General features: G+C 41.0%; 2 protein-coding genes across 6 annotated transcripts in view; one reads left to right on the top strand and one right to left on the bottom strand.

Moving 5' to 3' along the window:
• USP42 (ubiquitin specific peptidase 42) overlaps positions 1-12685 on the bottom strand; it is an 18349-nt gene extending 5664 nt beyond the window's left edge. For 2 of the 5 annotated variants that reach the window (XM_071444050.1, XM_071444055.1), the window contains exons 1-14: positions 12546-12685; positions 8770-9007; positions 7814-8014; positions 6647-6757; positions 6384-6486; positions 6150-6217; positions 5916-5986; positions 5290-5372; positions 3886-3997; positions 3362-3502; positions 3055-3155; positions 2479-2617; positions 1053-1781; positions 605-690 (exon numbers count right to left, since the gene is read on the bottom strand). In XM_071444050.1, the coding sequence (XP_071300151.1) occupies positions 605-690; positions 1053-1781; positions 2479-2617; positions 3055-3155; positions 3362-3502; positions 3886-3997; positions 5290-5372; positions 5916-5986; positions 6150-6217; positions 6384-6486; positions 6647-6757; positions 7814-8014; positions 8770-8998 (2174 nt within the window). In that variant the 5' untranslated portion in view covers positions 8999-9007; positions 12546-12685. Of the gene's footprint in view, positions 1-604; positions 691-1052; positions 1782-2478; positions 2618-3054; positions 3156-3361; positions 3503-3885; positions 3998-5289; positions 5373-5915; positions 5987-6149; positions 6218-6383; positions 6487-6646; positions 6758-7813; positions 8015-8769; positions 9008-10240; positions 10366-11828; positions 12154-12545 lie in introns of those variants that run through there. The other 3 variants (XM_071444051.1, XM_071444052.1, XM_071444053.1) reach the window with 3 other exon arrangements.
• Positions 12633-26003, top strand: EIF2AK1 (eukaryotic translation initiation factor 2 alpha kinase 1). Its single transcript, XM_071444063.1, is given in 17 exon segments — positions 12633-12699; positions 12702-13109; positions 13112-13195; positions 13636-13794; positions 15012-15148; positions 15787-15818; positions 16295-16394; positions 17076-17156; positions 17527-17627; positions 19231-19281; positions 19567-19954; positions 21031-21142; positions 22588-22694; positions 24410-24530; positions 24645-24724; positions 25101-25334; positions 25803-26003. Coding segments are annotated over 17 exon segments (2370 nt in total). The 5' UTR covers positions 12633-12647; the 3' UTR covers positions 25926-26003.

The raw sequence follows: 26003 nt of genomic DNA, 5'->3' as shown, positions 1-26003 counted from the left end.
TTAACTTGAAAAAGTCCATCTAAAAGATGTTAGAAGTAAAATCTCCTAAAAAAAAAAAAAAATAGCTAATGCAAAACTCTGAAAGACATTGACTTTAGAAAACCATGCTTACATCTCCCTCAGCTCCCATGGAAACTTTTTCTTCTCTCAGTTCTTCAGGTCTTGCCTTAAAAAACCCATCCCCAACACATCCAACTCCCTCCACTTGCAGCTCTGAATGTCATCAATAGCCACAACAACTGTATTGCTCTTCCCTCAGTTAGAAAAAAGGTAAACACACAGATTTCCCACTCTCCCAAGTGGAAGAGCAGATTGTGGGAATTTACATTCACTCATCCTAGGATGCAGAAAAGGGAAAGAGGAATAGAAAAAGTATTCCAGACAATGGAAGAAAAATGTAAAAACATCCTGTGAAAGTTTTATAGGAGGCATCTGCCTGTATTTAGTATCAGGATAATGTGTGCCCAGTGCTGATGTTTGCAATACCAGATGGACAGTGTGGAATTCTTTGTACTGATGTAAATCTTTTAAGTATTACTAGTAGATGGGTAAAATAGTAATAAACTTGTATGAAATCTTGTTTTAACCAGTATAGTCATTTTACCTCTTTTCCTCTGACAAGCTGTTCAACTGGCTGTACGTAAGAGATTCTAAGATACCTTGAGGATCTGGTGACAAAGCTTTAGGCATCTGCAATTAAAACACAGAAGTTAACAAAGAAAAACCTTTTTTTAGTAGAAAACTACTGCTGACAAACTTCCAACATTAGATGTTACACAAGATCACAGAGATACCTGCACTACTCCCACTTGACATGTCATCCCTCTCCTCCCAAAAATGTATTTTATGAAACTTATGAAGTATAATCTCCCTGAACTTCTCTTATGTTGACATATGTCATATGTTAGCTCAGCTCTGCAAATTCAGTGGGATAATAGCACAAAGGGTTAGAATGAAATCTGTGCTGCGTTTTCCTGTATTCCACATTGTAGTGCCCAAGGATATTGAATATCTCATAGGTGAGAAAGTGCAGATGAACAAATGGAACTCACCGCTTCAAGCACTCCATTTGCTTTAGAGAAGAAGATCTCAGAAGGTTTAACGGGTTGGACTTGGCAAGTGGAATCATCAAGTTTCAGTCCATTTTCTTTATATTCATTATCTAAACTAATAGCACCATTTAGGGAATCAATTTTTGGCAGCTCATGCTGGGATCTTTCTTCAGCATTCTGACAGGATGAATGGGAGTTATGCAATGTACGGACCACCTTCCCAATCAGAATCCCGTTGGAAGAGATGACGTTGCAATGCCTTTTGAACAAGCCCTTTGACTCCTCGCATTTTCCTGAAGGCTCTGCACCGTAAGGGACCATGTTATCAGAACACAGCTTAGGGTTTCCATTCACTGCTGGCTCAACAAAGATTTCATCAGGAGCCTCCTGCTTGGAGACATTAGTAGCAACTGACACTGTGGAGAGGTTTGAGGTAGGCTCTGCTGCTGAAGAGTTTGTAATTGTGGCTGAAGGAAGGGGCTTCAGATCCTCCTCCTCCACAGCGCTGCTGGGACACTCGGCCTGCGGCACCGCCTGCCGGGGGGGCAGCTTGTTGTGAATACTGATGGTGATCTTCTGGGCTTTGGAAGGGTCTGCCATTGAAGGCCTGGAAATGGCCCAGTTCTGAACACAAGCTGTTGGTGGAGCTGAAGACGGCCTTTTGACAGCAACACCAACAGTACTGGGATCCTCTTTTAAGGGTCCATTTCCATTTAAACGACTTGAACTCTGGATTTGAAGAGATTGTAAGATGGAAATGTTTAAACACACAGCACTGGAAGTTTTACAACATTAAATTCTCATGCTAAACTGTTCTACAGATTGCCTCGATACCCAAGAAAAAACCTCACCTCCCTCTCAATATACATGCACATCCAATGCGTGTGAGTAAATCCTGCCTTTGGTATCAAATGAGCATCACTTTGACACCCACCCAAACAACTTAACATTGACTACAGCTATTAAAAAAAATATTTATTTTCCTCCCCAACAAATATTTCTGCTAGTACTCAGGAACAAGACAATTTGTATTCTATCACTGTCTCAACTAAAGTAACACTGATAGGGACGGGGCAGATATTTACTTTTTAAATTTAAATTACTTAGGCATTAATAGACTACTTTTTAAATTTAAATTATTTAGGCATTAATAGACGACTTTTTAAATTTAAATTATTTAGGCATTAATAGACGACTTAAACTGTCTCAAGAGCACACCTTTCAAGCTTTAGAAAGCTGAGCTGGAAGGGTAAAGTAACAAAGTGGCAAGGCTGCACAGTTAAGGATTAGCCACTGTTTGAGCAACTCTGGCTCCAGCATGAGGGCTACCAAGAAACCTGCAGTGTGGAAGGGAAACTAAAACTCAAAAAACCCCACCCTACACCAAAAGCTGGTCTAAGTTGGTGCTATTATCCCCTGGAATTACCTTGATCATGTGAGGAGGCAGCCGTGGTCCCATGAAGGCAGGCTGCTTGCTGCTGGCCCCGCGCTGGCCCAGGAAGGAGCGCGGGTAGGAGGGCGCGGGCAGGTAGAACGCTCGCTCCCCCAGCGTCAGGTCATAGCGCCTGGGGACAGAGCACAGCTGAGCTCAGAGCTCCTCCTGCAGCCTGCTCCCGCTTAAACCCATCCCCTCATCTCAGCAACAGTGAACATGACACAAAAGATACATCTGGAAGACTTAGGCAGAACTACAAACTGAAGATTAGATAATGGTTTTCCTACAATGTCCTTTCCAGAGCAATGGTTCAGCCTCACACCATCTATGGCCATGATTTCTCCTCTTTTCCAAACCTGCCAGCTACAGTGAGCAGATGGAAAGCAGTGTACCCAAGTGTCGAAGTTTAAGGTCAAGCAATGAAAGGTAATAAATGACACGGGGAATTCCCACTTAGACAGAAATATACAAATAGAAATACTTTCCTACAGTGAAAAGAAAAAGAGTTCAAAACAAGTATCAGCAACTTGAGAATAAAAATGTTCTGAGGACATCTGGTGTTATTACCTGATATAGAAGAGTACGTAAGCTTGCTGATTGAGAACTGTTTTGATATCAGAAAGCTCTACTGAGGCATCATTCATTCGGTACCAAAGTCCATTACCAGCCTGCAAACAAAGACAGAATATCTTCAGATGAATTGCATGTGTTCCAAAGGACATCACAGATAGAGCACTGCAGAACAAAGCATACCAAAACAAAGCAAACAAAGCACATGATGCAATGTTTTCCCCTAAAACCAGTGGTTACCAATAACATTTTAATTTCTTTGCCAGCACAAATTTTATCCTGTTAGAAGCTGAGCTGATTCTACCTTTATGAAGCAGAGATAGTGTCCAGCATTACAGTTGAAGCCACTATGTACAAGAACTGCATACAAAGCATAGATGAGGGGTTCTCCAATAGATTGGGACATATATGCTCGAAGATCCAAATATTCAGGGTATTTTACATCCTAAATAAAGACAAAGAAGATTCAAAAGTTATCCTCAAGTACTTCATGGAACAGCCTGAAAAACACACAGATTAGGACTATATAAATATATTTTTCAATTCACATGAAAATGCCTATTCTCAGAAACAACATTTAATAACTTAAGCTGCAGGGAGCTATTTTCCACAGAATTAGCTCTTTAAGGAGAAGGTATCTTCTTATGGTCACATAGGAACTCTATCAGTAATAAAAAAGAAAGTAACAGCCATGGTTGCTAAGTTGTTATATCAACTTCTCTTACACTGTAGTTACTGCCTGAAATGTGAACAAGTTTAAAATGAGTATTCATCTTTGGGAAATGCCCACTCCAAGAAGATAAAGCAGCATTCCAGCTGCAAACATACCTTGTTGATCTTTCCACCTGTAAAATTTGCAAATCTTTTCAGTGATATTGTGAGAACATTGGAAGAGCGATGTATCGTGTATCTCTTTGATGCTGGAACCATCTTTTTACACCTTTAAAACAAGCACAGACATATTTTTAACATTATATTCTTTTCTCAGCCAGAAGTGAAAAAAATTTCCACCTCTCACACGGGCTTATGCTATTTGAATGATATTTTGCTTGTACAATATATTAGATCTTTTCTTAAATCCATAAACTGCATTTCAGCTTTGTTAATAGAAAGAACATAGCAGGATATTAGAGGCAGCTCCACAGAACAAAGGATTTAGGACATTATCTCCAGATAGCCAAATAAATGCCTGAACATGTATCTTTCTTATGTCAAAAAGGTAAGGCAGTAAAAAAATCACTGGAAGGAAACAGCCATTCTGCAAGAGGCAGACAGTATTGGACAATATTGAGTTTTCTTGTACTGAGGTTGCCTGGAAAGACTGAAACCCTCTGCAGTCCTTCAAAACAAAATTGTTAATTTTGTTTATTTCACTGCACACTTGAAGGAGGTACAGACTAAAGCCTGAAATGCAACCATCAGCACAAAGACTGAAACATGTCACTTCACATTGTCAAGAAAAGTACTGCTGAGTAACAAACAGAAAGGATTTGACTGTCTCTTTTAAAACTGATGTCAAAATACAAGGCACAGAATTCCAAACTGATGGAGAAAGGCAGTGAACAAAATAAGAGAGCCACCCAGAATAAGGAAAACAAAAAAGAAGTGGTTTGTAAAATTCTGAAACTTGTATTTAGAGATGAGTATTTCAGGCAGTAGTAATCCTTATTAGGAAAAATAATGGTAGAAAACAAAAAGGAAACTGAAAACTCATGTAGTAGTTTGCCAGCAATGGAAATGACACTGTACATGTCCCAAACCTTTCTTTTCAAGCTCACAAAAAGACTAAACTTCTGGGTTTGTGTGTGACTAAGCTGGTGTTGCTCCCACCCCAAATCCTTGTCCGTATCCCTGTGCTCCAGCTCACATTTCTCAACCATGCCTTTTAACTTCTGGCCTTGACTATTTAGTGTGCAACTTCACACTCAGGAAGGCTGACAAGGCCCAGCACAGACAGTATTGGAAAGAAAAGTCCAATTTGAGCAATACAATTCTTATAATGTATTTCCAAGTATTCAAATAGAAATATAAAAATTACTAATTTAGAAACAAGTGCATTATTTCCCAAGCTTTGAATGATTTCAGTATATTAGTTATGTAAACAAAACTGAATGAAACAGCAAGCCATGTCTGTCTTACAGCTAAACAAAGTCAAGAGATAACTCATCCTCCAAGTCGTGCACTGCATTGAACATGGAACTTGTATCAAGGTGTAATTAATAATAATCTTACTTGCTACACTTATAGCTGTTTTCACCATCCAGCTGTTCTGGTTTCACAAATTGTTCTAGAGCTCTGGTGACAGATGTAACTGCCTGCAGGAGTAGAAAGAAAGTAGAACACTAAGTCACAAGAACTGCAAAATTTCAAACACTTACAAGCACTTTACAAGAGAACCTTGCTAGTTTATACTTAAGTGGCCGACTGTGAACCAGCAAACACTGTGAAGGAGGAGACAGAAATGGAGTTCTCTGAGTATTTACCTCATTTCAAAATGATCCCACTTGAAAATAAATAAATTTTGCAGTGCCAGACAGTATCTGTGGTATGCCTTGGCATCAATAATGGGAACAATCAAACCCATCAGTCTAACAATAGATGTATATTGAAGTAAAATAATTGAGAAGTATGATTATATCATTGTTTGTGTAGCCGTAATTATTATTTTTCCAGCTTAAATCCAATCCAAACATGGAGAGCATCTCCATGGCTTCCACAGAACAACACAGTCCAATCCACCACCATCCACTACAGAGCTGTTTTGCTTTAGCAAGATAAGTTTCTAAGCAAAATGACTTTATTTTGCAAAGGTCTACAAGCATTTACACATCTCAGGCCTTGCTCACACACATTCTTACCTTTATATCCAAAGTAACGTCGAGAAATGGCTCATACGTGTCCGACACTGCTTTGCAGTTCAAGCACTTCACTGCAATCAAAATACAAATGCTTAGCAGCACTTGAATGAGGCTAACTTCATGAACTTAAATTATTAATGCACATTACTTTAGTCAAACTACAAACTCCTTTGCTACAGACAGACAAAAAGACACAGAGCAGTTTGAAAGACAGTAAGTTTTTAAAAAATGTACCTCGAGATCTTAGATATCCTCCAAATATCTGATAAATAAGTGTGGTGGCTTGAGAAGATCTGTCTAATCTGGAAATAAATTAGAGTCAGACCTCAGAAGACTGAAAGCACGGAGTTAATTCCTCAAACAATTTTTGGTTTTATGAAAAGCAAGGACACAGATTTTAATTCATGACAGTAAATAAAGTAGTAAGAGGGGCTAGGAAAGATTGAAATGTAATTATTTTATGCTTACTTGGTGCTTCCATTCAAGCAAGCTTTCTGTAAAGCATCAACAGTGAAGCATAAGAATTCATGTGCATCCTCTTGACTGCCAAAATGGAAATGTTTTCCTATTCCTAATAAATAAGAAGGTTATCGTATATTTATTTCTTATAGAATGAAAGAAAACACACATTTCTAAAATACTTCTTTAAAGTAGCAAAATTATTTACATGCATCAAATAACTCACTGTAAAATTAAAAAAAATAAAAATAAACCTGTTTCAAACTACTTACTTTTAAGGCCATTGATAACAGATGTGGGTTTGATAGCATTATTAGAGCAACACAGGACCTGGTTGATGTGACTTTCCATTGTGCACATCATACAGAATCCTTCTACATGACCTAGTGAAAGAAGAAAGTATCCCATTCTAGTCAAATACACATTGCTAAAAGGAAAACCCACCCCAAAATAATAATAATCTAAGTAGTGGGGGCAATGTCCACTCTCTGTGGTACATTCTCTTCTCTATGGTGTCAATATCCCAACAGTTTTGTGGCATTTTATCATGGAGAATTGTACAGAATAAAACTCCTTAAATCACAAACCAGGCTGCTCAAAACCCCATCCATCCTGGCCTGGACCACTCCCACTGGAAGGTGTCCCAGTTTTGAAGGTTCCTTCCAATAATTCCGTGATTCTTAACTGAAATAATTTTTATATATGAGAATAAAACAAAATCAAACTTCTAGGAATATATATTAAGATACCAGACTAGAAAGCATACAGCTGCCTTAGGAAATAACTCCATATTTATGGATATAAAAAGAAACTCCCCTAGGCTTAATAAAGTCAAGTATAAAATCAAAATTCAAAGAACACAAATTCCAGGCTTTAAAATATACAAACTTAATTATTTAGAATAAAATCAGCCTAAATTTCAATACAGTCCCCCCCAAATTTGTATTTGAGTTCATAAAATATTAGCTTGTAGTGCTTTCTAGAATGTTTGAGTTTTTTAATGGGTCAACCCTAAACATGTAATTTATTACAGTATTAGTGCACTGCAGGATCTCAGCTGTGAAGACTAAGAATCTTTAACGCCAACATCCTAAATTTTATCACCTTTCTGCCAGCAAGAAACCCAAATGCCAAATGTTCATCAAACGCCTCACTTTACAATGCACTTCATTATTCACATGAAAAAAGAAATGATCTTTTCTTTAAGTTTTACCGTGGCACATTAAATTAACAAATTCACTTTATATGCCTCCTATAATTCGGAGCTTCCAGTCAGCAAAATCATGCAACCATTTAGGCTGGAAAAAGCCTTGAAGATCTCACTCAAAAGCTGCTTCTACAGGCAAAACAGGACAACTAAGAATTTTCTTCATAGAACCCCGTTTTTTCTTTCACCTTTGGAGCTGTCCAACAGATTTATAGTGGTAGAAAATACTCACATGACTTGGTGTGCTCAAGCGAAAGCATGTAATTGGCAAGAGGAGGCGTGTAGGTCAAACACTGGAGAGTAGAATTAAGGAAACAAGTGTTGCCGAGGTTCTGCAGGCCAACTCCAACACTTTGTGTTTGCTGCCAATCCATACAGATTTTCTCAGGTGGAAAAAGAATTCTTTGTGGCGGAGCAATCCCATCGTTAACAACTGCAAGAAATTTGTGTTTTGAAAAGAGTTGTACTGGTTTTTTTTAAAGAGGGTGTTTAAAAAGTAGGATTCTGCAGGAGCAGCCTGAAGAACCAGCTCCACTCCAAAACACAGTAACACACGGTGCAGAGCTTTAACAGTTCCACGTGAATTTGCTAGTCAACACTCTCCTTTGGACAATAGTTTATTCATCTGTTTTAATTCTTCTAATAAAAGACACAAACTCCCACTCTGATTTTAGTACCCGATTTCTTTATCTCTGTATGCTTTAAACTCTTAATTAAATTATTGGTTTTTTCCTTATCGTAACTTAAACCACAAACTTACGCTTGTGGTTATGCAGTAAGAAAAATCAGACAGACAAGTAAACAGCACAAAAAGTAACCCCATAGATATCAGATCTCTTCCTGGGCAGGGTTTTTATTCAAAGACTTGTGAATAATGTAAGCCATGAATAGACATGGTAAAATGTACTTTTCTCTCCAGAACAGAAGAGACCTGGGTACATCCATGCATTATGAAAAGCTCCCCTTATTTGATTTTACATAAATAATAAATACCTTACAAATCAATTGTAAATAGATAAACCCAAGTTCTGCAACACCTCTCCCTGCAGCTGCCTTAGGGGATGCACAAAATTGAAGGCTGAACTCTTGATTTGCTCTAGTCCTATTTTATAGCAATGCAACAACTCAACTCTGCTTCTACTTTGGTTTTGTTTTCAACAAAAAGGAGGGAGGACAGAAGACACTTACCTAGATCTCTTTGGGCAAAAGGCTTTGATTTTTGAGATGATCTACAATAAATATGCCCCCCAGGACCTTTGTCCACAGAGACTTTGTTTGGATCTTCTGTAGGAGGTACCCGGCCCAAACTTGCAGTGCGAGACGTCATTTTTTTAGTACGGGGTTTCATAGATTTGTCAGAGCGTCTTGAGGAAGATTTTTTAGACTTTGAAGATTTTGGCTTGTTAACTATGGTCATTGTTCATATCTGTAACAAGGCAAAAGTTCTGTTTGGTATAAGAACGTCCAAAGTATTCCAGAAAGGAAAGAGTAAGAGAAATCCTGCCCTTTAGTCTCAAAGAACCTGAAGAACTCAACAGCTAAGAATGATTACAAACAAGGGAACAAAACCCCAAAACACACAAAAAAACTCCACCCAACCCACAACTGAATGCACAAAGTAGATTTTTTCCATCCAAACTGCATCAATATTTTTTTTAACTTCTGCTGAGTTACTGACTGATAGCATTTCTTACACTTTCATGGGATTTTAAACCACTACAGTTACCAAGATCTTTTTCTTAAAAGAAGTTGTGAGCAGTGGCACAATCAAGTGCTGGCCTGTTGAGATCCAGGAGGAACTGTCTGACCAAAATCTTCCTGCTCCTGGGAACCACACAGCCCTGATGACACAGAGCATGGGAAACAGCTCTGAGAAATCTTGGGAAGGAAGAGCTAGAAAACACTTGCAAATTTATTTCCACCTGGGTTTCTTCTGCCCTTCCAAGAAGTATTTGTTTGGATACGATTTTGGCAGCACTCCTTGTGGTATTTTGCACCCATCATTTACAATGCTTACTTATAAACCAAGAAGTTGAATTCAAAAGCATCTTTTTCAGTTCTACTTATGTAAAGTTGTTTTGCCAGGGAAAAACAAAAGAGGAATGTAAACTATAAAAAGAAAATGATGACCGCAACAGAAAGCAAAACAAATCCTAATCCTCAGCCTTCAAGAATAAAGGCAATTACTGATACTAAGTCATTTATAAAATGCTGATTACATTTCAAGATGATACCTCTTTAAATACATGTAATGTTGTGTGTATAGTAAGCTGCTGAATAATTACATGATCAATTATCAACTCCTATATATAAATTTTTACTACTATGGTACTCTATCATGTAGGGCCTGTTCAAGTTTAGGGAAACTATAAACTTAACTGAGGGTTTAAAGTATAACCTGCTTTGTAACACTAAAATAACTGAGAGAACAAAGCATGAAGCAGTTTCAGATTCATGGCACAACTTGATTGCTAATGATGAAACTTCCAGCAGATTAAACAAAGCACAGTAAATCACAGAACTTCCAGTCCCACAAAAGACAAATCATGTGTGGAACCTTTAATTAGATTTTTTTCCCCTCTAAATTTTCAATTTAAAATCTTCCCTGTACACACTTTCCATTTTAGACATGATAACACACAAAAAATGGAAAATTCACCTATGTTACTGAAAAATGAGGACATCCTTGTCCATTTCAAAGACTAAGATGACAATTCTTGGGCTTAGTGATTTTCAGGAAGGATCCAGACTCCAAATTGCAGATACTGGTGACATCTACTTTTCCTGATGGAAAGGGAAGGGGTTTCAACAACATAATGAACTTATTTGCAGGACAAAAACCAGAATCAAGACTGCAGTGAAAAGCAAACAGAAGAATATTATCACAAAAAAGCTTTGGCCTTATACTGACCAATGAGGGAAGCCTCACGAATTTTTAAATTTATTTTTGACATCTGAGTAGCACTGATTGGTGCTGCTAATTTAGTTTTGAAAACTGATTACCAGATATCAAACACTAGACACCTGCAAATATCAACAGATGTCAAAAATAACTCAGATCCACCACTTTTTCAAAATCTGTCAATATAATTAATATGGATATAACATCTTTTGATGAAGTAGCACAAACATTACACAGATATTTTCCCACTGCTCCTGTACCACTGCTGAACATAAATTCACATTGCCATGTGTACTGAGCTCTTTTCCCCTCTGCTATTCCCATAACAGACTTCTCACAGTGTGATACTGACGAGCAAAACAGCACAAACAGTTGCTTTCCTCCCATTTGGAGTGATGCATCAGCGTTGTTTAATTCTTTTTTCGCAGTCTCATCACAACACGCATCAGTTAATACTCGGATCTAAATATTTATGTTTGGTCTCCGCTTTGCATACAATAAATCACAGCTCAGGAGGGTTTTATACAAGATCCCGGTCACAGAACCGCGTTCAGCCAGGGAGTATGTGTCTTTATCTCAGTACAAACCAAACACTTCCAGCAGCGAGTGTCAGAAAACAAGAGCGGCACACGGCAACACCGAGGCACAAACAAGGAGCAGGAGGAAACTACTCCAGCAGCAGCCCAGGCAGAGTCACCCCGCTACATCACCGACCGCACCGCACACGCCGCCGGCAGCAAAAACAACCCCGGGCAGCGCAGAACACAAACACACGCCCCGCGCTGGTTTTACTTTCGTTACAAAATTAAAGGCAGCAGAGGCGAAAGTGATTAATGCTTTTACCCTGGCAGAGCAGGCGGCGGGGTGCGCTCGGCGCGGGGCAGCTCCAAGCTCCGTGTCCCGGGGCCGTTGCTTGTGGCGGGACCGAGCCCGGCGCCGCGAGCGCCCGCGAGCGCCTCGCTCCGGGCGGCCCCGAGCCCCGGAGCCCGCTCACAACCGAACCGCCCGCCCCGCCAGCGCCAAGCCCGCAGCACCGACCCGCTTTCCCTCGCTCTGCCCTTCTGAGGGGTCCCGCTTCCCCAAAACGTGCTGACACCGGCAGTAAAAGGCCGCTGGCAGGGGCAGGGACGGGCACCGCACGCAACATGTCCGCACTCAGCGCGGCAAGAGCCCAAACACACACAAAACAAAACCAGCCCGACACGCAGGCGAAGGGGGCCGGGAACCGGCCCTGAAGGAGCTCCCGCCTCGCCCTTCTTCCTCTACCCGTCACACCGCCCGGCCCCCCAGCCCCGCGGCTCCCCGCCCATGCCATGCCGCCTCCGCCGCCCGGCCCCGTGCTGACCTGTCCGGGCCCGCGTCCCATCCCGGCCCGGGGGCAGGACCGCGGCGGCGGCGCCCAACGGCGGCTCCGTGCCCATGGCAACGCGGGTGGGGGGGCGGCGAAGCGAGCGCGGAGCCCCCCGGGCACGGGGCGGAGGGGCCGCGGCAGCCACCACCGCCGCGCCGAGCGGGAACAACGCGGGGCCAGGCGGGGCGCAGCGCCGCTCCCGCGGCGGGACGCGGGGCCGGGGCGTCCCGGCCGCCCTCCCGCCTGCGCCGGGACGCGGGGGACCCACGCCGAGTCCCCCACGCCGACAGCGGCAGGAGTAGAAGGAAGGAGATGCGGGCGCCGGCGGGACCCCGGCGCGTAACGGAGAGGGCGGGCGGGCGAGGGAGCACCGCCGCGCCGGGAGGGGGCCGGTCCCGCCGGCCCAGGGGGTGGCGGCGGCGGCGGGGCTGGGTCCCTCCGCCGCGTGCTGGGGACGGCGCCCCGCCCCGCCCGGGGGTCCCACCCCCTCCGGCTGCCCGCCAGCCAGGAGGGCAGCGGCCGAGCGCCCGGCCCGCGCCCCGGCGCGGTGGGCTGGGCTGAGCCGGCTGCTCCCGCCGGTCGCTTTCCCTTCCCTTTCCCGGGCCGGCCCCTCCCCCTGGCCCATTGATTTCCAGGCGGGAGGCGCACGCGGTGCCGCCGGGCTGTGCCGGGGCCGCCGCCGGGCCCGGCGCTGCCCCCCAGCCCCATTACCTGGCTCGGCCCCGCTTGACTCGGCGCTGCCGGGTCCCCCTCGCCGCAGCCCCCGCCTCAGCCCGGCCCGCTCCGCCTACTGTTACAGTCCGTCGGGGAACAATGACGTCCCTCCGCCGGCCTCTTGCATCCGGGGCCCGGCGCCGGCCGGGCAGGCGGGCGGGGGGAGGAGAGGAGGCGGCGGCGGCGGCGGGGGGAGCAGCGAGCGCCTCCGGGTCACACGGGGACCGGCACCGCCCCTGTGCCGCGGCCGGGAGCCGCTAGAGGGGGCTCGGCGACCCCCGGTCCGGGCGCGGGGCTCACGCGGGCTGCGGGCGGTGTCGGTCCCCGTGCGGAGGGGAGGGGACGCTCCGCTCCCCGCCGCAGACCTTCGGTACGAGCTCCTGCCCGCCCGTCCCCGCCTCTTGGGCCGAAGGTTCCCCTCTCGGGTTTATCCCTCCAGTCCATGTTTTATCTCTCCGCGCCCAAAGAGCGGCCATAAACGCTGGCCCGGCCCCCGGAGCCGCCCACGGCGGGCCGGGCGGGCCCCGCCGGCTGCAGCGGATGGGATCCCGGTGCCCGGCATGTGAGGGGCGGGAGGGCTGCGGCCATGCGGGCGCCGGTGCCCGCCATCGAGTTCCCTGAGGAGAGCCCGGAGCCGCGCTTTGACGGTAAGCGGGGCCGGCGGCAGCCCTGTGGGCGAGCGGGGAAATGGCGCCTTTCCCCCGGCTGGCAGGGAGGGAAGAAGGGTAGAACCGTCGTCTTCCTCTTCCCGTCCTTCCCCGCCGCTCTGAGGCAGCGGCGGCCGCAGGGGTGATGCAAGAGCGGGCAGGCCCTCAGCAGCGCCCTGCCCTGAGGCCGCCGTGCGAACTCCCCCTGCCTCGGGCTGGGGCGCCTCGGCCTCCCCGGGTAGCTGCTTTCTGTGCACACTTAAAAAAATTAATTAAGTTCCTAATTAGCCTCTTAAAACCACTCGCTCAGTTGGCAGCTTGGGTGCTGCCTCTGTGAGCCGGGGCTGCGATGAAGCTGTGTGGCTGTACATTGTTTTCGTGTTTAGGTAAATGGGTGTGTACTGAGGCCAAAGTTCATTCGTCTGACTGTCCTCTTCCAGATTCGGATGTGCCGGCGGAGCTGCGAGTTGCAAACAGTTCGCAAAAATTAGTGAAGTTCACTTCGACCATCCAGAACCAGCTGCTGCTTGTGTCACTGCTGGAGCATCTCTGCCACATGTACACGCACAACCCCGTTCACTCCAGGGGCTTGTTCCGAAGTTAGTAAGAGGAGTTCATTCGTGTCTCTCCAACTGCCTCACTGCAATGTGTACCAGAGCCTTCTGTGTAGAGTTACGGTGTAATACCACTGCAAAGCTGTAGGTTTCATCCCGCTGGGACAAGAACGATTCTGTGAAGAGGGTGAATAACTTAAATCAACTAAATTGGCAATGACACCTTGTCTTATTTTTGAAAACAGTAACAGCATATTGCTGTAGATGTAAGGATCAGACAGTTCTGTTTCAGCTAGATCGTGTGAGTTGCATCATGAGAAGGGTATCAGGGTAAATTATATTACTGTTACACGTAATCTAAAAATGCTGGTATTATAGGAATTTAATAAAATATTTATCAAGAAATAGTTGCAGTAGAGTTTTCACTAAACATTTCAAAATTATATTCTGTGAAAATCTGAGTAAATACCTTTACAAGTTCTTTATTTTGACATAAGATCTCTTGATATCATTCAAGGAATTCACATTTTTAAAAAGATCTTCTTGGTATATGACTTACCATTGGTACTTTGTTCATTTAGGTGTATACTTAGTGCATTTAAGAAAGCATTCTAGGGTTTTGTCCTTACTTTACACGACTATAGAAAATAAAATATGTTTTTCATAGTTAAATTTATGTCATTTATAACATCACAGTTGCACCCATCTCCAGCATTTCTGAGGGATGTTTGCCACAGCTGTTTTACTCCATATGAGAAAGATGAAGTGGTGGATGGGAGTGACTTCATTCTGTATTATGAGTGTGTGCACACGTGTGTGGGTTTGGGTGGAAATTAGAAAATCTTGACATTACCACTTTGATTATAAATCCATCCTCATAATTGTGAACCTGCTTTGATTTTTTCTTTTCACTGATCAAAATCAGTCCAAAAGTAAAACGTAAGTGAATGGGTGAAAGTGAAAATGAAAGTGTTTGTTTAACTCATCTGCTGAGGTGAGGAGGCAGAGGAGATGCAGTTGTGACCATGGAAGGCATGGCAAATAATTGTATTTTGTGAAGGGATTCCCATTGAGCAGCTCTAGTTTGGTTTGAATTAGTTTTAATTGCTAAGGGTACAGAACAGCACTAGAGCAGGAGGGATTATTCAGTTTTTCAGTCACGTTTTCTTTCAAATAAGATCTCATGTTTAAAAACTTTATGTGGTCTTATTGGATTGGGTTTATTTAATGTTTTTCTGACCTTTCTCTGTTCCTTTGTGCAGTTCTTCGTCAGACTTTCACCAGAACAGGGTTACTCTCCCCTTTTGTCTTTTGTGATGAATTTAGTACTATAAGACTGCAGCACAACAGAGCTGTTACTGAGCTGATGAAAGCAGCTAATCAACGAGTGCTTAAAGGGGTAAGCTTTGTTACATGTCTTTGGCACCCTCTGCAGGAAGGAGCTTTTGTTTAGGGGTTCTTTTAATATTGGATTGGGTCTTTTTAATAATTATACAAAATAATTCCTTAGCTCTTTGGGATGGCATGCTCTGGTTCTGTAGGTGCAAACCAGTTTTTGAAGCCATCAATATTTTGTACCTTATTAAATAGTAATAATAAAGTAAGTTAAAATGTTTATAAACAAAGGCAAGGTGTTGCTAACACTCTCATGTTGATATTAGTGGAGGGTGTAGTTTGTGTGCTTGTACTTCAGGCTGAATCAGACCTGTCTGCTTATCTCACTGCTTGAACTAAGCTAGTTAATTTTGTTTTAAGCACATCTTAGAGTCCTCATTTTATCCTGTTTGCCAGCAGAACTCTAAAAGGGCAGTAATCTCTCCAGCAGAGAGATGTTAACAGATTACCAGTGGGATAATAATACTTTAATTTGGTGAAGCTCTCTGCAGCATGTGAATGCCTGGCAGAACCTCATTTTCTTCCAAGGAGGTTGGAGTTTCTGTTTTGATGAAGCTGTCCATGCCACTGGCACAGCAGACCTGTTATTCTTTTTATATATATATATGGCATGTTTTTATGTTGGATTTTGTTGTTTCATAGGAACTTGATAACGGAGAGTCTCTTGCAATTGGGTATGTATTCAAAGCATGTAGAAATACTAAATTAGCTCCTTCCCTAAAGTTCTGTGCTCCACTCTATATTTAATTAATACTGTATTTCATATTTTGGCTGTGAAACAGAAAAAATGGCAAAGGTTTCTCCAAATTCTCAAAATGATGTGGTGATAATTTGTTCTTCAGTACAACTCTTGCAGTCAGTGCCCCTGTTTAGGAAAACAATTTGTTAGGCACCAATGTAAAAGAAATAACCTGAACACAGATTTGTAAATGAAACAGAGTATGGATTTGTAGCACATATGCATGGTCTTCTGTCTGCTGGTTTTCAGTATTTACTGAAACATACTGAAACTCAGGCTGGTTCAGTATGGTAATATCAAAGTACTTTCTTCTTCTTTTCATAACATGAATAATATTTTTAGCATGTGTACAGCTGTATCTTACTTGTAAGTTGTAATTTAGTTTAATGCAGCCTAACTTTTCTCAATTAGGGAAAAAGAAGTTCTCTTTGAAGCACAGACTTCACGATACTTGAATGAATTTGAGGAGGTTGCAAGGCTAGGAAGTGGAGGATATGGCAAAGTATACAAGGTATTCTTTACCTCCCACATAAGGCTACTCTGTTTATATCTAGTTTTTTGCTGGAATTTGGAGTTACTCTTTTAGCTGTACTGCCAAATGTTTTTTGAATAAAAGCAGTGAAATCTGTACCTTAGAAGAAAGTTGGTGTTTCATTTCAAAAGCTGCTCAGTTGCAGTTAGTTTTGTTTGCCAGAAGCAGGATATATCAGATGTTTTACTTTGTGTATTTCGACCCTTTTAGAGTGAATGAAAGCTCCTTATTTGACATGTGAGTTATTATGATACATTGACTCTACACAGCATCAGAAGTGATTGGCCTGCACTCCCCAATGCTTCAGTTGTGGCTGCTTTTAAAGAATGAGCCTCAGTACGAGCATAAACTGTCCAAGCCAATGTTGAATTGTGTTAAGGACTTGTAGTGTATGGCCAGCCCAAGGTTCCCCATGAGGTGTGTGCCATGTGGAAATGACAAATGTGGTCTCACTTATTTATTGAGGACCTGTTTAACCATTATCAGGACCTATCAGTGTCCCTGTATGACAGCAGGGGCCTAATCCCAGTTTCATTCCCTGATACAGGTGATATTCCATAGGAATGGGGTGCAGAAATAAAATTTTAGAAAATAGTGGATTCAAAAGGATTTCATTAAGCAAATTAACATCTAATTTTCTGCTATTGCAATTGTTTTCAGGTCAGAAACAAGTTAGATGGTCAGTTCTATGCTATTAAAAAAATCAAAATTAAGAAGGCTACAAGAAGAGATTGCATGAAGGTATTCATCTTCCTGTGTTTTGTCCCTGTTTTAACTCCTCTGTAGCTTATTCTGTTCTAGTTTATTAATGCAGCTAATACAAGTTTTTATGCATTCTGAATTTCTAAGGGCTTGAACCTACCACTACCTAGTAGAAAAAAAGTAAATGAGATGCATTGAAGTCCATTAAAAGAACTATTTAATTACTTGAATTTGGTAATCTCTGCAATGATGCAAATCCATTTGTTTTAAAGCTTTCAAATTTTTTTCTGTTACTGTAACAATTTTATCTGTTCTTTCTCTCTAAGAAACTCTCTTTTTGTTACCTTTTATGTTTACTAAGCACACAGAATAAAGGAGTGTCACACTGTGGGTTTTTTGCTCTTTTTAGGTGCTCCGAGAAGTCAAAGTGCTGGCTGGGCTGCAGCATCCCAATATTGTAGGCTATCACACTGCTTGGATGGAACAAGTTCAAACAGTGCATCCAAAAGGAAAGTACAGCTCATTGTGTAATTCTTGCTTGCATCCTACAACCTCTGTTACTGCTGTTTTCAGGAGAGTATTACTTCTCTGATAAAATGACTATTTTTCCCCTCCTTAAAAGAAAGGAAAATTACTGGTGATCACCAGGTCCTTCTGTGCATTCAATCCCTCCTTACCAAATAATTTATCTGTTACTTAGTGATTAATTTGGAACTGTGGAAATATCAACTTTACTTGTGGTAATATATGAGGATGAATTTAAAATTGTGTGAAGATCAGTGAAATGCAGTGAAAACCTTTTAATGTAAGAAGTGGTGAGTTGATGAAGAGAAGAATGAATGCTGAGGAATGAGCTGCCTCAGATATTGGGGGGAAAGTGAATAGGACAAAACCCCACACATTTCCAACTATGTTTTGAAGTCTCAGAGATGTAGCAGCACTAGAAGAAGCATCCCAGTATGCTTCTCTTTGGATCTGGAAAAGATTTAAAAAAACTAAAAGAACCTGGAAATACATACTTTTAATGATAACCCCCTCACCAAAAACTCTTTATTTTGCTTTCCAAGTTAGACTTATTAAATTTGATGAATTGTGTTTCGTAGTCCTGCACTGACAAAGCAATTGGATTTTTTTTGTGTATCAGTTACTGTCTGTAACTGCTGAGAATTTATCTACTTTTGTGTTATTTTACACCTTCTTCTTGGTTTTTCTCTTCAGGTTCTTTGTTCTCAGCTCTTTGCACACTCTGTCCTTTGTTCCCTTTGTAACCCTAATCCATTGGTCCCTTTCTAGTCCTTTCCTGGAATGCCTTTAGCAATTAAATCCTTTGATCCTCTCCTAGTGGGAGGTTTGGTTATGCTCTGTATAACTTTATTGCTTTCCAAGTCACTGACTTGTTGCCCAACCAGCCATAAGCACAAAAGAAAATGCATAAGTGCATAGGAAATTGACAGTAGAGTAAAACAGGCAAAACTTTTTAACCAATGGTCCAGAGAATCAAGGGAAGCAATTGTTTAATGCTGGGGGTCCTTCATAAGTATTTAATGGTGGTAATGGAAGTGCATCATGAAATCTCTAGGCAGCTTCTGTGGTACTTAATGGTTTCCCTTGCCTTACAAGATTGTTTTATATTTGCTTCTGTGTGCTGAAACAGCTTTTTCATATAAAAATACAATTTTAATGACAATCATTTCCAAGATATCAAGTGTCTTCAAAACAGCAGCAGTGTGATGTGAGGGGTGATGCCTTGTGGAGCTGCTTCTTTAACTGTGTGTTATTCTCTACATTGTAAACCCCTGCTTTCAACAGGCTGACTTCTGAAAGATGAAGTCTAAGTAGATATTTATGAAAGCCCAGTACAACCCTTTTATTGACTTTGTACAATGTATATTTTCTTTTCATTTAAAGATAAATGAATTGGATGTTAGGGTAGCTTCTTAGTAGACTTAACAAGCCCCTTTTGCAGCAGCAGAAATAGAGATAATCTAGAGCTATCCACAGGTAACAAAGTTAAATTAAGTGAGGTGCTCTAGCTTAAATGGTAATTTTTAGTAAATATGTGGATGCATTCTTTGTTTTATGAAATACCATATTTATCTTTGCATCCAACAGGTAAAACAGTAATGGAGTTGCAGCCACTAGTTTTGGAGCAAAAGAATAGCAAGTGAGTATTACTAATCTCAGTGGTAACACATTCAACTTTAGCTTCAGCTGTGTATGTGAGACATTGCTGGCTGGGACAGCTGTCCAAAATACCTGCTGGTAGAAAGTATTAAATCAGCTGGAGCCTGCACTGACTGTTATGTAACCCTGGAGTTTTATGGGGGGAAGCAGCTGAACTCTTACTTGGGAATGCTGTTTGCAATTGGGGAAAAAAATCAGTATGGTGAATCACAGATGGTATGAAACTGTGCACTAATTTGGATTTCTCTGCCTTTGTTGTTTTCAGTGATCACTGTCACATCCAGAGTGTGGAAAGTGGTAGTTCAATTATCTTTGCTGACCTTACCTCAGAAGAAAAGAAGTCCTGTGACAGTACCAGTCCTAAAAATGTGAATAGAGAATCAGTGCAGAATATGGATGTGAGGAATGACTTTACAAACAGCAATAGCAAAGAAGGTGAGAAACCAAATAAAGGTGAATTATCCACAGAACTACAAGAAGGCTTTGTAAATAATGATAACAGTTTATCAACTGATATGGACAATCATTCAACATGGGGACCTCATTCCAGTCTGGATCAAGGTGCTAGCACTGAAAGTGAGTCCTGCTCTGAAAGCAAGTCCTGCTCTGAAGGATGCTCCAAAAATGAGGTAGCACTCTGTGGAGAGTTTGAGGTAAATACAGTTCTCTTTAAGTATCCTTATCTGCTGTCTAATTTGGTGATGTTTTTAAAGTAGTTCAGTAGACAGTGAAAATGAATGATTTATAACAATAAATTTAGAAGAATGGAATGACTGCAAGTAGAGCCAAGAGTTCAGACAAATTTTATTACGTGGGTAACATCATTGCAAGGAAGCTGACCAGAGGAGCTGGCAAAGCTCAGCATCTGTGAGGAACTTTCCATGTGTTGGGCCTCTTGAGTCCTTTCAAAGTACCTGCATGAATAAAAAGTAGTACTACTGCATTAAACAGCCTCATCACAATTGAAAATATTTAGCTTTCACTAAGGCAAGGTAAAGCAGCTGTTAATGGTGAAAGTGTTTTGGTGTGTCATGTGGTGCCCCTGCAGTGTAGGAGTACATGGGAAGGAGATAAAAGCAGATTTGAGCAGTGAATCACTTGTGCTTCTAAAACCTTATTGTCATTTATACCATACCACTGCTATGTTTTGTGTAACAAGCCAGCTCTGGAATGCTTCAGGCTTTTGCTATCACTTGGAGTTCCCTGTTGGAAGAAACCCAGTTTTAAAGGTGTCTGCTTGAGTTGTCCAGGTTATCAGATGAACTGGTCCTTTACCAGAAACTGAGCTACATATTTATGGTAAAAAATCAAACAGTTGGACTCAAAGGCCTTTTCCAACCTAAACAATTCTGTCATTCCATAAAATTCTGTATGAAGTTGATTTTTTTTCTGCTATTTTATATTGATTAAGCTGGCATAAACCTCTGTTTAGTATTTCTAGAAGGTTTCAAACTCTAATTTGAATTTCAAAGATGCATCTGGCAGTTTTGTTAGCATTTATCATATAACAATTGTTAAAATTTGAGAAAAAAGGAAAAAACTCCCCAAAACTAGATAGCATTGTTGCATCTGCTTCTTGAGTGCAGTAGATTACTAATACTATACTTGATGTCCTTTTGGTACCTGTTTTTGTTTAATAAATTTTGTGTTTATTTATTTAAAAAAAATAACTAAGGAAATCCTGTTCATGTTACAATGGCAAAATTATGGACCATTATTTTTCTGGTAGGTGGAATATCACTTGATGCTTCATATCCAAATGCAGTTGTGTGAAATATCCCTGTGGGACTGGATTGCTGACCGTAATAAAAGATGTAACAAAAGATCAGAGGACACTTCTAGTAAGATTCATCACTGTCTTATTCATTGTAAAGCAAATAATTTTTTTTGGTAATTTGACATGCAGTTATCTAATTTTATTTTACTTCAGCAGCTTATAGTACAGATCTTTATTAAATTCTTTATTCACTTAATCGAATAGCAGCTTGTATTGAATTTGTGCATGATAGATGTTAGTAAAAGAATTGAAATTCCTGAGTTTTAGACAGCTCCTCAAAAAAGAATGACTGAATGCCTGAGGCAGAGTTGTTACCAGGGGAGATCAGTGTCTGGGCAATACTCCTTATTTGGAACCGAGTTTTTTATTGACAGAATCTGCTGCTTCTCAGAAAGCTGGTTAAAGGCTCATTTATCTGCTGCAGAAGATACAATGATATCATTTGATCCAGACAGGTTAATTTGTAATAGGTTAAAGAATGTAACATTGACTTTTTCTGAGTGACCAGGGGGTTCTCATGCCCTCCTACCAAGCAGTCATCATAACTGTTGACATTTGGAAGAACAAATCCAATGCTCTTAAAGCAGTAGAGGCTTGTTCCATTCTCTGGGGTGATTGTATAAAAGCAGCTTGTGCACATCAGGTTGTAAAACAAAATGTGTGATTAATGTTTTCTCTTGGTTTTAATCACTATCAAGGTAAATCTCTTGTTTTCATTCATAGAGACAGGTTTACCAGCAAACTGTCAGCTGACTTCCACTAATCTCTCCTGTCATCATAATATTTTAGCTTTTATGAGCTAAATGATGATGTTCCAGGAAATGACAGAATTATGATGGCATTTGAGCTTGCAAAATGCTGTTTTCACACCTTTTCATGGAAAAGGTGTTTATCATAGGTTAGACACGAAGAGATTAGAAATCCAATGTGAGTAAATGGTGAGTGTTCAAAAAGACATGTTAACTATGGTTCATTAGAGCAGGGAGACAATATAGTTTAATAAAATGTGGAAAATGGTCAAAACAAGGAGGTGCTAGGTTTATTTAGGACAGCTACAGCCAGAGGAGATTGAGGAATTTCAGAGGGTGGCACAGCAGCAGAAGGGTTAGGAATAAAACAGGAAGAGTGCAAAGCAATACAGACAGCATGTCACTACATAAATTCTTATGATTTTATCTGGAACTGTACTTTTCATGCTAGGTCAGGATTTACATGAAAGTCAAAAGTTTGCTAAATTCATTATCAAATAACTATCTGATGGGGTTTGGAAGAATCTCTTCAGGAAGATATATGTTCATGTTCCCTGAACTTCCCTTTTTGGAATTTTGATGTTAGTGACTTTTGGCTGATTTAGAAATAATATCTTGAGAGAAGCATGGCAAAGTCCATATTTAAAATACACTCATTCTGTTAAAAATTTATTCCACAGCATAATAAACATAATTCAAGCAGATTACCACCATAATCTTACATAACTCAGTAAAACCAGGTGAAATCATTTGTTTTAAGGTCCATACCATGTCGTGGATGTTCGCTGGACAATGAAGATTTTCCAGGAGGTAGTGGAAGGAGTTTGCTATATCCACAGCATGGGAGTGATGCATCGAGACATTAAAGTAAGTTCATCAAGATTTTAATTGAGGTTGAAGAAAAAACAGACAATTTACACAATGGAAGAGTGAAAGCAGCTTCATAGTTGCATTAGAGATGACCTGGGCTCTTAAGAATTCAGTTGTTCCATATGAGAAAATACATAATCTCCTCCATAGCAGTACCATGCTTTCCTTACTATCAGAACAGTACTGTTACACTGACTTACAGGTGGATTTTCAGCTCTGGAGGTGTTTTCTCCTTTGAAGCCTTTTTCCTTCAGAAACAAGCCTGGTCAGATTGGTTTTATGTGTCTTTCCTTAATCAGGATAGGAACTAATTACCTAAAAAAAGAGTATTTTAGGTGATTACAAAAATTAACAAAACCCGTTGACTACACTTCAGTTTGCTAACTGCATACAGTTAGCTTTTGAAAATATGTTCTATAGAATATACTGATATAAGCTGAAACATATTAAATAAGTTGCTTGCTTACTGATAGACCTGAATAGCAAGGAAGTGAATGTGCATTTTCCTACTTTGCTTCCTACTCAGGTTTTTTGCATCTGATACAGCAGCTGTATGAAGAAATCATGATTATTAAAACTTCACATGTGGAAGCTTGGAACTACTTGAAAGCACACAATCTTCACTTTGGATTAATTTTCATTTTTCTGTCAACTGTTCCAGGGTGAACAGTTTTTCATTTTGCCTCCCCCTTTAGCATCATCCTGGCCTTATTGTCCAAAGTCTGGTAGTTATATCAAGAATTCCAGAATTCCATGCAGTTACTGCAGACCTGGTTTTGAGCCAGTTCTCGTGGTTTTCACCATGTATTCTTCTAATGGTGATTTTGCAGATACCTAGCAGAGACTGTAATTTCTGGGATAACATTCTAAGAAAGTCTTTCAGTGTGTGAATTTCTGAGAACAGAAGCCCAGTGGGTGGGTGTCTTGGATATGTTTTTACTTCAGTGCATATGAGAAGCCTAGCAACTTGTTCAACAGTGCTGCATCTTTTCAGTTTGATCTGCACTGAATAAAGGAAAAGAATGGAGATTGCCCATCTCTTTTTAAACTATTCACATCTCCTTTATACACTAATAAAAGACCAAGTATTTCCTCTGTGCCACCTGAACAAGTTGGGGAATTTTTCTAGGTACATAAAGCTGGCATTTCTCCTTCTTAGTGATCCTAAAACCAAAATATATGGATAAAAACTGTTTCAGTTTTCGGAGTCAGAGCTCTCAAGTCTGTCATAATCTGCTTTTTTTTTCCTAGCAGCTTCTCAGAACCAAGTAGCATATTGTAGCTGCTTATCATAGAGAAAAGTGTATTTTGGGTTGTATTATGTCTAGCCCAATGATATTTAGTCATCCTTCCTGCTACATCAGTTGGACAAATTTACTGTCCACTCTGCCTGTTCCTGTTCTGCAAATTTCCCAGTTTCTGTTGGGGAAAAAAATGTACTTAATGTTTTCACTAAATCTTGGGTTTTTTCTGTTTTGCTTTTCTTCCTTTTTTTTTTTCTTGTTCTAGGTATGTGGTCTTTTAGCCAAAATGGTGTTGCCAGCACATGATTTGGTATCAGCAATGACTATTTTTTCTCTCCCACTACTAAAAATGTTAAATAATCATCTTATACCTGTGAAACACTGGATTTTACAGACTTTGGAACAGCTGAAATTGTGTAATTCTTTATGTAGACATATTTCTTAATTGTACTCTGTCTTCATTTGCAGCCTAGAAATATCTTTCTACATGGATCAGATCATCAGGTAAAAATAGGTGACTTTGGATTAGCCTGCAAGGACCTTCTTTGGGATGATGCAGACCAGGGGTTTCTGACAGAACGGATAAATGGTAAGAGAAGAAAGTGTCAAGGCTTTCAGTGTTTAAGTTTCTATGGTATTAAAATCATTAAACTGTTACTTGCAAGGGTAACAACACTTGCTAAGTCTCAATTGCCTTTCAAAGGACTGACACATACCTCAGGAGTGGGGACCTGCCTCTATGCCTCACCAGAACAACTGCAGGGATCTCACTATGATTTCAAGGTAGAGAACTTTGGTTTGTTTCTTGTTTTCTCTATTAACATGCTAGATAATAGAAATAAATCAAGCCTTTCAATTGGCAAATACATAAACATTCCTCCTACTGTCACTCCTAGTGTTTTTCTTGAAACGCTGATTTCAACTTTCCCTTCTCGTTTGCAGTTAAAGCAAAACTTTTTTTTTGCTATGTTGATAACACAGTAAATAATAAAATAATATATAGATTTGAATTTGTGTTTAGAAGTGTCATGATACTCTTCATATAATCATGAAACTTCACTGTTGTGAAACTTTTTCACATAATGATTTTATGAGAAAAAGAAGCCCACTAAGTTAAAACAGCAATTATCCCCGAACTTTCTCTTCACCCCATTAACAGTCAGACATGTACAGCTTGGGTGTTGTCCTGCTAGAACTCTTCCAACCATTTGGAACAGAAATGGAAAGAACAGAAGTCCTTACACATTTAAGGACTGGCCAGATTCCTCCCACTTTCTACAAGAAATGGCCCACTCAGGCCAAGTACGTGCAACTCCTCACCAGTCCAAGGGCTGCAGAACGCCCGACAGCGCCTCAGCTCCGGGACAGTGAACTCTTCCACAGCACAGACCAGGTAACTTCTGCCAGCAACCCCAACCCTTCCAGCCTAAAGGAACAGAAAAAGAAAATGCCCTTTGTATCCCTGCCTGCATTACATGTGTTTGGCTTTGAATTTAATCACACGTTCCTCTTAAGACTCTTTTTCTGATTACAGTATTTAGGCCACTGTATTATTTCTGGTGTCTTTGCAGTGAGATAGCTGGTCATTAACTTTAGGCAACTTTCTGAAGACTGTACAGTTGAGAGGCATTTTTATAGGTCAGAAAAGCTTTCAAAGCTTTTCATCACATCTGCAGATTCTTCTAATAATTTTTCCTTTCCATGCCCCACTGCTTTGTGGATTTAAGTTATAGTCACTCCAATGCAGAATAGCTGAGTGCTGCTGCACTGTGTCTGTAGTGGATTGCAAGAACAATTCAAGTAGGGCAATAAGGCTTTATATCCTTGTTTAGCTATAAATGAAGTAAACTCTCATTTTCAGGTTATTTCTAACCTCCAACAGAAGGTGAGACAGCAAGAAGAAGAAATAGAGAAGCTGAGGGAGACAATAAGACAGCTTTCTGAAGAGCAAGATGAACAAACAAGACAAGGCTCTCCTGTTTAAGTACAGGAAGAACTATCCTTGATCGTGTGTTAAGTTATATGTTTCTTTTTTTACATAAAATACTTCAATGCATTTTCA

This window comes from Agelaius tricolor, unplaced genomic scaffold (assembly GCF_023055355.1).
Source record: "Agelaius tricolor isolate 1412-34295 unplaced genomic scaffold, bAgeTri1.0.p SCAF_19, whole genome shotgun sequence".
Classification (NCBI taxonomy): domain Eukaryota; kingdom Metazoa; phylum Chordata; class Aves; order Passeriformes; family Icteridae; genus Agelaius; species Agelaius tricolor.
The sequence above is the reverse complement of the archived record's forward strand: the minus strand, read 5'-3'. Positions and strand labels throughout refer to the sequence as shown.